At 43.8% G+C, this 10,593-nt stretch overlaps 1 protein-coding gene across 1 annotated transcript; it reads left to right on the forward strand.

The window, feature by feature from the left end:
* Positions 1–657: 657 nt before the first annotated feature.
* On the forward strand, positions 658–10,195 carry LOC141005323 (protein-glutamine gamma-glutamyltransferase K-like). Its single transcript, XM_073477156.1, has 13 exons — positions 658–949; positions 1,054–1,245; positions 4,164–4,415; positions 5,595–5,713; positions 5,806–5,913; positions 6,398–6,575; positions 6,687–6,825; positions 6,909–7,101; positions 7,361–7,514; positions 7,608–7,892; positions 9,410–9,570; positions 9,665–9,801; positions 9,902–10,195. The coding sequence occupies exons 1-13, from the start codon at positions 658–660 to the stop codon at positions 10,059–10,061; spliced, it is 2,370 nt and encodes a 789-aa protein (XP_073333257.1). The 3' UTR covers positions 10,062–10,195.
* Positions 10,196–10,593: the final 398 nt, after the last annotated feature.

Here is a 10,593-nt window from a genome sequence, read left to right on the forward strand (position 1 = left end):
ACGGCAGCTACAGTTAGCAGCAGTTAGAAGTTGCTCTGGTGATATGCTCCCCTCTTTAAAGTATAAATCCTGATTCAAGTCACCTGTAATACTTGAACTAAAACAATAGGGAATGTGCGAAAACTAGCCAGTGAGAGCTGAGATATCTCAACAGTTAGCTTTAAATGCTTGAAATAGTTTGCTTAAAGTAATAATGGTTTAAAATAAATAAGCAAACAATCGAAATAAGTAGCAACAAGTAGCATAAATGGTTGAAATAGATAACTAAACATTCAAATAGTTAGCTAAGTAACACTTGACAAGGTTAGCTCAAAGTAGGCTAATAGGTTAATGGTTAAGATAGATAGCTAAAGTAGCTGATGGTGAAAAACTTTGCTAAAAGTAGTTGTAATAGCTGCACATAAATGATAAAGAGTTAAAATTGATAACCTAAAGAAATGGATGTAACGTTAAATATGATGCTAAAGGTAGGCTAACGGATAAATAATTGGAAATGGTTGAAATAGACACAGTGCAGAGCAAAGCAGTCTCAAGTGTGACGACTGGGGTATCAGAAGACTTGTATATGTATAAAAAATGGCGTCGTCCTTAAGGAAACCCATGCATAATCAATAACCAAGCCCTACATTTTCTCATTAAGTCTGCCTTTATCTCAGGATGCCTGTGGAGACACGCTCGATCAGAGACAGATCTGCAGTGGGTCGGTTTCCATCTGTCACTCTCGGATTTGGGGACGACACAGACGAAGAAAAGGAAGAGCCGGAAGAGAACAATGGCGAGAAAGAAAATGCCTGCCGGCGATGGATGCGTAAGGTTTGCCCTTGCTGCTGTCCCAGACCACCAAGTGACGACGATGTCACGGACACTTTGGTCACAGGGATTGACGACCCAGATAAGGGCGAAGAGATAAATGGCGAGAAGCCTGCGACTGGTGGCAGCGAGCTTGATGGTAACTGGCATCTTGGAGAGCTCACAAGTGTCTTATCAAGCAGAGTAAATACCAGCCACATAATAAACCGCCTCATTCATGTATTTGTTTTTTGTTTTTTGCAGAACTCCTCCTGAAAGTGCGATCGATAGACCTGATGAAAAGCAAATCAGGGCCGAACCGCACAGAGCACCACACAGATCTCTACCAAAGGGACGACTTGATTGTTCGCAGAGGGCAGACGTTCCAGATGTGGATTACCTTGTCTCGACCTTATAACGCCAACACTGACAAACTTCACCTCGAACTGAAAACAGGTTGGTCCTTGACAGAAACCGTGTAGAGCTTCCTGATTGGGAATTGAAACACACCAAAGGTTCCTAGTTCCTGGGGAAAGTTCCTGTGGTTGGAAATGTGGCTGTGCAGACTTTGACAAACAACAAAACTGAGTAAAAATTGAACAGGCAACACACACGCTGATGAATACTAATTTTATTTTTATGAATTTCCCACATGGCTGGCCTCTACTCTTCAGAGGCCAAGTGTGAAACTGGATGGATGCAATCCAGCCTGACCGCGCTCGCATGCTTTCCTGACCCCCTCTGAAGCCCCGTGCAGAGCTCCACATGATAATTAATAGTTCCCTCATTCTTGACAGTGCTGGAAACAGAGAAAGGTGACGGGTCGAGGGCTGTGGGAGGAAACTAAAATGTGGCAGCAAAAAAAAAAGTTCATACCGTTATGCTCCAGTGTGAAACTGTTAATGTAGCCGCTCGCGTGTGGAGGATATCGATTTTGTTGCATTTGAGTGTGAGATAGATCTATGGATAGATAGGGAGCAAGGGGGGTGATTTTTGGTTGCTATTGCTATGGTAACAGCTCCGGTTGCTACGCTCCAGGAAGAGTGTTTTTACAGATGCCGCGTCCTCAGTCCTGCTCTAACTGAAAATCCAGTTTACTCACAATTTGCCATCAGTGCTGTCTGAGTCTCATCCCCCTCCACCTGTTAACCCACGGTTCATTTTCTGCGTCTGTTTCCTCTCTGTGCCGTACGGCGGAGAGAGGACACAGACCAATATAGATCCTACAATTATAGCTGGGTGTGAATAATTACAATGTCTCTTTTACAGAAAGGGCTGCGCATCCGTGTTAGAAAAAGCAAATCCCCCCTGCGTTAACTGCTTCATACTGAGGAAACATACATGGTTTAATAAGCGGTTGCAATTCTTTCAAATAAAGCAGCAAAAATAATGGCACTTTCTTTTTTGCTATATTGTTTCCTCACAAGAAAATATATAGTGGCATCCCATTAAGTCCAAAATCAAGTGTGAACACAAAAAATGACAACACTGGTGATGAATAGTCGTCCAGCAATAAGCAGCAGGACAATAACAGCTGCAGATGAAGATTTTTAGTCTGTTAAAGCGATGCCACTATTCTCCAAACGGTGGATGTTTCATGCAAAAATAAACCAGCAAAGTGGCATTTTTCTGCTCATATCTCAGTTCAAACCGTCGCAGAGGGTGCACTGTTCTCACTCACAACAACTCAGATGCGAGCCCCTCGGCATGAAGCTAATCACAGGCCAATCTATGAAAACACAGGGTTGTTTTTTTCAAATTCGAGTGGAGTTCAATGACAGTCGAACGCTTTGACATTGCGGTTTGCAGTGCGTTTCGAAGTCTGAAGGGCTCAGAGAGGCTGCCATTTTCATAACACCTGACAGAATGAAAGCGGTCAGCGGGCTGAACCGCACACTGACAATTTTTGCTATCTGTGGAGCGTGTTACCTGTTGCACGGCTGAAAAAATACAAGTTTCTCCAGAGGCGGCGGCGGAGTAAAAGCCCCGATGTCAGTGGGAACAAAATCATTTATCCCTCCTGAGAGAGTGTTTTTAGAAAACTTCCAACTGATAACGCCAAATAAATTATTGGACATGTTGTGTGCAAAGTTGACATTTTGGCTCTGGGCTTGTACAAGAGTAAAGCTCTTAAAGAGATGTTTTTGACATACTGGGAAATTCACTTTCACTCTTTCTTGCCAAGAGATGGATGAAATAATCAGTACCACTCTCACACCACTAAGCCGCTTCGTAAAGTTGTAATTTCACAGGGCTTAACACTCACATGGTGGCCATTTCAAGCTAAAACAACATACTTGATAATATCAAGATTGTTGTTTTAGTTTGAAAATATGGGCCGCTGTCACTCCAGATTTCCACTGGCCATTATTTTTTCAGTTGCTGTTCAATAAGGAAGCAGTGAAATAATAATTTATCAGAGGACAATGACTGCTAACTGTGATTATGGTCTATTTCCTAGCCAGAAGCATTAACTTCCCGACTGTGGCCGTACATTTACTGGACAGAAAAGATAATTGGACTTATCATTTAACCCTGGAAGAAAGCAAAAAAAGCTTATTGTATATTGTCCTGAGGGTTCATCCTCTGGGGAGTGTTAATACGCCTTAAATTTGAACATTGCATGTGCGCCCGATTTTAATGCAAAAGTGAAAAAGGCAGGCATTCACCGAACATGTTGGCTTCGGTTTGGTTGGAGTGATGCTGTGGCTTGCCCTGCTTGTTTACTTCACTTCATTTATTTCTTGGGAGGCAGGTTCAGATTGTCACACAGCAGTCTGTCTGTCTGTCTGTCTGCCCAAATAAACATCTCATTGCGACATTGCAGCAAGGTTGCTCAGTTCGGTGAAAGCACATGTAAACACAGCAAACAAAGAGAAGTTCACACCCCTTGACAAGTGCAGACATAAATCGGGAAGGGCTGTAGTTTTCCACAAAAGGGAGAGAAAAAGCGAGAGCTCAGTTTCCCAACATGTTATGCTAGAAAGTGTGATTTTGTTTGCGAGTCCCCATTAAAGATTTTCTCTTCCTCCCCAGGATGCAGAAGCCCAATAACTACCTAAGACAGCTCAGCTGAACAGCAAGCTGCTGCCTAAGATCTAATGCTGTCATGACTTGCTGTGTGTGCATGTTGTATATGTGTGTGTGTGTGTGTGTGTGTGTGCAAACCTTTCCCAGACAGTACAGTAGGCAAACTTTACCACACAGGGTAGGAATGCAGGTGTGGTTTCAAATTGAAGGGGAGCAGATTGTGATGAAAATAATTGAACTGTGCTCTGCTTCTTTTTTGGGCCTGGTACGAGGAATCGGTAATAGTTTCCACTCGCTATATTCCTTCACATGTGGGTGATGTGTGTCTCATCTCGCCTCGTCAGGGCCGCTGCCAACAGTGTCAAAGGGAACCCATGTCATCGTCCCTTTCGTGGAGGACTTGGAGGACGACCGTTGGGAGGCTGCCGTCGTGAAACAGGACGACAGAAGAATAAAGCTGTCGGTTAATTCTCCACCCACGGCGGTCATCGGCCGATATCAGCTCGTAGTGGAAACAAACGTTGCAAGCGGCCAGTTCATTTCCACACATGACCCCGCTAACGACATCTACATGTTGTTCAACCCCTGGTGTGAAGGTACAGACACACCTCGCAATACAGCATCATACAGGAAATACAAATCTGGTGAAAGTGCACAATGATTAGATTGTTTTTGTTGTAAGGTGAGTTCATTCCACTCATTTCTGGGGCTATTGTTTGCAGTGTTAGAGGAATTTTCTGATATTTAGGGAAATAAGTTATTTGCTATCTGCCAGAGAATGAAAAAGAGGAACTGCTCAGAGCTAAGAAATTATCTGACAACAGTCCACACCCCGGTAGAATAGAAAATTGTAATTTTTTTCATTTCGGTGTATTAAAATGTTAATAAGTGAGTTTTAGAGGTGCTGAAAGGTGGATTTTGTTACAAAGCAGGGCTTTTTCATCTTATTTCCAGTCTTTATGCTAAGCTAAGCTAATCGGCTGTTGGCTACAGCCTTATATTTAACAGACAGACACAAGACGGTATCGCTCTCTTTAATCCGGCCATTCCCATATTTAAGGATGCCCAAACTTTTAATCACACCTCTGCTTTAGTCATTGATACGATATGAGATACATGTTTACCCTCCTGCGATGCCACGTATTGACTTTAATCTCCACTGTTAAAATCAGGTCAGATAAAGAAGAATAACCTCTGATTTAACTACCTTGTTTCATCAGTTCTGATTACTTTTTTTAGTTTTAATGTTTAATCATAAGCATTAAATGGCAATTTCAAACTTAATTACAAAATTGACCAACATGTCTAACTATTCCTTCAGGAAAACACCCCGCAAAAGAGACAAAAAGTGATATATTTATACCATGCTCTCTGAAATGACTAAATAAATAATAGCTTCAGCATTACTCATAAATCTTTTGTCAATCTTATGAGCTGCAGTATTCTTCTCGACGAACGCAATACTGTTCACATTCATTTCTAAAAAAAGACGTGTATGAGTCAGAGGCATGATTAAACAATGAACATAAAAATGTCTTGTTTTCTTTGTTTTTTTCTATTCAAACCAATCCTTCACAGACAGACTGTGACCTCAGACACATTCAGACAGTCTAAAAAAACAAAAACAAAACAGCTGGCTACTTATTTAAGTGTTTCATAGAGAAAAATCTTGTTTTTTGGCTACAGAAACACTGCAGGATTAAGAAACTTCACAAGAAACAGTAGTTAAAAAATATGGAAATGTTTCTGAAGATGTCCTTCTTGTTCTCTGTCAGAGGACTCGGTGTTCATGGACTCTGAAGACGAGAGGCGGGAGTACGTCCTGAATGACGTCGGACGAATCTACTACGGCACGCAGAATCAAATCGGTGTGCGGACGTGGAACTACGGGCAGGTGAGAGGGTCGTGTGAGCTGTCGGCAGTGGGCGTTTAGTGAACAGACTGATCGTTATAACTGACTCCATCCTTCCTGTGTGTCGCTCTCAGTTCGATGACGGGATTCTTGCTGCCTGCCTCTTTGTCCTGGAGAAGAGTGGAACTCCTCCGTCTGGTTGGGGAGACCCGGTTACTGTGGTGCGAGTCATCTCAGCCATGGTGAGACTGCGATGACTCACTTTTCTACACACTTTCAGATTTCTCTTCATGATGTGCTCGTATACAGGGACCAGCCAGACCGATAGAAACCTTTGCTCAGTGCCATATTAAAGCGACTTCGCCCATGATAACAGTTTCCACACATCACAGCAGTGGAGTTGCCGCTATTAAAACTATAACTAACCCCGACCCAGAATTGTCATATCCTATCTGTGATGCTATAAACCTCTAATCACTGTTTTGGCATCTTTAAATACAATAATCTGTCGCTCATGTGGACTTTGTGGATAGTACTTCACTGTCTCATACCCCGCTCTGATTAACGCAGGGCTGTTTTGTCCTAGAGAGCCACCAGTGGTCCATTTATCTGTTTGTTATGTGAACACTAGAAGAGCGTGTTTATCAGACGCTGTGAGCCCGTCGCAAACTGGAAAAGAAGTCTGTCAGCAGGGTTTCCATTTTTCTTTTTCCTTTTTTTATCCAGATCAACTCTGTAGACGACCGTGGCGTCGTGGCGGGAAACTGGTCCGGAGTCTATACAGGTGGAACCAGTCCGACAGTTTGGAGCGGGAGTGTGGAAATCCTGAAGCAGTACCATAAAAACAAGGGCACCCCTGTTAAGTACGGCCAGTGCTGGATCTTTGCCGGCGTTGTCACGACAGGTTCGACTCTTTATTCTTCTCGCGTGTCTTTACATCGCTTGTCCTCACATGTCAGGTTAATGCCACACAGATATCGCCCACTAACTCCCTATCAATCTATCTTCTTGTCAGTTATACGGTGTTTAGGCATTCCCTGTCGAACTGTGACCAACTTCAGCTCAGCTCACGACACGGACGTCTCCTTGACGACTGACGTGTACCTGGACGAGAACCTGGAGCCTATAGATCACCTCAACGCCGACTCCATCTGGTACGTCCTGTCCTCATCATTGCGACGCTGCCTCGACCTGACATGCGCTCTCTGCTTTATTAAACCTGACCTTTTCCCTGAAGGAATTTCCACGTGTGGAACGACTGCTGGATGGCTCGTTCAGACTTGCCTCCAGGCTACGGAGGCTGGCAAGCTGTCGACGCGACGCCTCAGGAGACCAGCCAGGGCACCTTCCGCTGTGGTCCTGCTTCTCTCGCTGCCGTCCGCTACGGTCAGGTCTTTCTGAAACACGACACTCCGTTCGTGTTTGCTGAGGTTTGTGGAATAAATGTCATTTACTCCAAAGTTCAGTCCGTATTGCATTCCTGTTAAGTATTCAAAAGCAATTGAGCAGATAAACTCTCTAAAATAAAGTTTTTCCTCACATTTTTTGACCTACAGGAGTGAACAGCTGAACTTTTAGTTGCTTTGTACTGTGTACTAATAAAAAGCCATATGGTTTCCCATCTGTTTGGCAGAGAAGAGGGCTTTATTTTCTAACTCAGCTCTCTCTCTCTCTCTCTCTCTCTTCCAGGTCAACAGTGACAAAATCTACTGGCAGAGGAACGTAGATGGGACCTTTAGTCAGATCTACAGCGAGAAAAAGACCATGGGTCACCTCATTAGCACAAAGGCTGTTGGTTCTGATGAACGCCACGATATCACACACCTTTACAAACACCCTGAAGGTGAAACAAAACGCACACACCGAACGTGCAACTTAACCGAGATCGACCGTATTGTTTATCGAACCAACTCGACATTTTTTTTGTCGTTTGCAGGCACAGAAGCGGAACGCATCGCCGTGGAAACAGCGTGCAGCTACGGCTCCAAAGCCGGGGCCTACTCCTCTCCCACCGCAGAGGATGTGACTATGGAGGTGACCATGGAGGGTGAAGGTCCTAAAATGGGAGGAGACGCAGAGCTGACCATCACGCTGCGAAACAGCAGCTCGGAGAAGCGCAAGATCATCCTGCACAGCCAGGCAGCAGTCATGTACTACACCGGTGTTCACAAGGCCACGGTCAGAAAGGACAACACGGATTTGGACTTGCTGCCAAATGAGGGTGAGTGGAGCTCCCTCTCTCATCGGGGAGGCTTGCAGGAAGGAAATGTAGGTTTTGGCACCCAGGGATATAACAGACTGTAAGAATCTACAGAGGAGTTTTGTCCCATTAGCTGTATGAAAGGGCTTTTATCACAATCACAAAGAGCAGCAACAAAGCGTGTCTGTGCTTGTATTTACTCGCACAGAGACGTGTGAGACGGAGTGAAACTTTTTTTTTTCCAGGAGAAAAAAACAACAACTTTTTACACATGAATTTTTTAATCCATGTGTCAAACTGTTTTTTTCCCCTGAAAATATTTGTTTTCACTCTTTCACACACAGAAACAAAAAAATGTTCCTCTTCTCTCAATTTTCACGTGTTGTCATTTCTAAAGTCATAAACACAGAAGAGGAAGCAATTTAGATCAGACTTAAAAATAGATCACGAGAAATTACTTTTTTAAAATCTTGGAAGAATACTGGATAGTAAAGGGAAGTGCATTCATGTGAGCTCCATCACTGGTGACATAACCCAGAGAGAAAGAAGAAAAGGTCAACTTACTACACCTGCTGATTCATAAGCCATCAACAAACAACAAAGCAATGCAGTGGACCTTGCATGGGAGCAGGAGGAGAACAGGAACATAATGATGGTGACAAAGGAAAAGATTGAATAAGCCTGTCCTTCAATTCCTGTCGTCTCCAACCTGCATAGTTCATTTCCAGACAGAAAAAAACAAAAACAAAACAGGAAACGAAAGCTGTCCACAATAAAAGTCCTTAGCTAGACTCCAGCCTGCTGAAAGAAGCTGTCCTGCTTGGTTCCGGGACGGGGTGTATGGGTGAAGGAGGACGGAGAGGTACTGAGGGGCGAGGGCATGAATGGATTTGTAGGACAGCAGGAGGATTTTGTAGTTGATACAGAACCCTGGTGGCTGAGTTTTGGACATACTGGAGCCTATCCAGGGCTTTGCTGGGTACCACAGACAGGACTCCATCGCAGTAGCCCAAACGGGAGGTTCTGAAGGCATGGATGAGTTTCTCTGCCACGGATTCTTTGTTTCTTCTTTTTTTTTTCCAAATTGCAAAAATATGACTTTTTGTTAGTGTTTCGGTTTGTAATGTGTCGTACGTTTCTCTTCAGAACGTGATGGCTCATGTTGGTAATTGTGCATAATGATGACAAATGCTGGTACAGCACAAGCTTGTTCATCAGACCAGAAAACCGGAAACGGACCCGATTCTAATATCTTCATTTAAAAAGTCGGCGTGAGAAATTGGTAAACGTTAAGATATTTGAGGGTGAGAAACAGCCTGTACTGAAAACTGACACTGAAGATGAAGATTTATTTTGAAAAAGACATTTTGCCACTTTGCAGCACTCTGAGACTCCCTATCAAACATTATTTAATAAAGGGAGTGAAAGGGAAAAAAGTAGGAGAACTTCTTTAATCATAGGTCGCAGGGAGGTAGGGGACAAAGAAGAAAAAAAAACACCACACTTTTTTTAACTTTGCCCATATCATCCGTCCACAGAAAAGGCTTTGGAGTGGACCCTGGAGTACAAAGACTACAAGGACCAGCTGATAGACCAGGCCGCCCTGATGCTGACTCTGTCTGGCAGAGTCAAAGAAACACAGCAGGTCCTGGCCACTCAGTTCAGTTTCCGGCTCATGACCCCAGACCTCATCATAAAAGTAAGTCGGGCAATTCAGCTGGAAAATAGTGCTGGTAAGGAGATTAAAATCTATATTTAGATCTGATTCCTCGCTTCGTTTTTCTCTCACGCAGCCGATCGGGAAGGCCGTGGTCGGGGAGAAGATGGCGGTAGAGATCTCGTTTACTAACCCGCTGCCACGGGTGCTGAAGGCGGTGATATTCCACGTGGAAGGACTGGGCCTTCAAACTGCTCGCGTAATTCATTACGGGTGAGGAGGCGAATCAGACTTCATGCTGTGTCCAGTTTTAGTTTAAACTACCCTGTACATCTTGTGTGATTGCCACTGTCATTTCCTGTCTTACCCTCAGAGATATTGGCAGCCTTGCCTCCGTGTCTCTGACCGAGCACTTCGTCCCCACCCTGCCCGGGCCGAGGAAATTACTGGCTTCATTGAACTGCGAGCAGCTCACGCAGGTTCATGGTGTGGTAGACATCCCTGTGGAGGACAAAAGCGACGGCGCTCGATAGCGATTCAAAACCAGAGGCACTTTGACACTGAATATTGACACCATCTTTCTTCCATGTTATTTATATGGAAAGCTTGTGTGTAAATTCACAAAGGTATGACAATACTGTGCTTCTGTATCTTGCATGAGAATTTCAGTGTGAGCGGAGCGATACACCTAATCATGAAGCATCTGAGGGAAAGGTGGTATTGCAGTATTTGCAGCTTAAATGAAAGAAGTGTATTTTCTACTGACAGGCTCTACATGTAGATCATGTTGTGTGTATATATGTATACTGTATAGATACAAGATATTTATTTAGTGTACTTTGCCCTGTATTGACAGTATGAATTATTTTATTTAAATATCCAAATACTGCTGCAAATGTTCATGTATCATTAAAAAAAAAACACAACACTGTCTGGTGCTGCTGTCATGTGTCTCTGTATGTTTGGATGCCATGTAGGAGGACTGTCCTCAGTGGGTACAAACAACCACAGCTACCTTTAGATACGTCCGTTTCGAACAGTATCACCGTCACTGCTCACATACAT

Source organism: Pagrus major, chromosome 11 (assembly GCF_040436345.1).
Source record: "Pagrus major chromosome 11, Pma_NU_1.0".
Lineage (NCBI taxonomy): Eukaryota > Metazoa > Chordata > Actinopteri > Spariformes > Sparidae > Pagrus > Pagrus major.

Excerpts from the sequence above, each read along its gene's own strand:
- LOC141005323 (XM_073477156.1), top strand. The coding sequence starts at position 658 with ATGCCTGTGGAGACACGCTCGATCAGAGACAGATCTGCAGTGGGTCGG. Across the intron at positions 950-1,053 it reads TGGTGGCAGCGAGCTTGATG|AACTCCTCCTGAAAGTGCGA; the intron begins GTAACTGGCATC and ends TGTTTTTTGCAG. Across the intron at positions 9,802-9,901 it reads GCTCGCGTAATTCATTACGG|AGATATTGGCAGCCTTGCCT; the intron begins GTGAGGAGGCGA and ends TCTTACCCTCAG.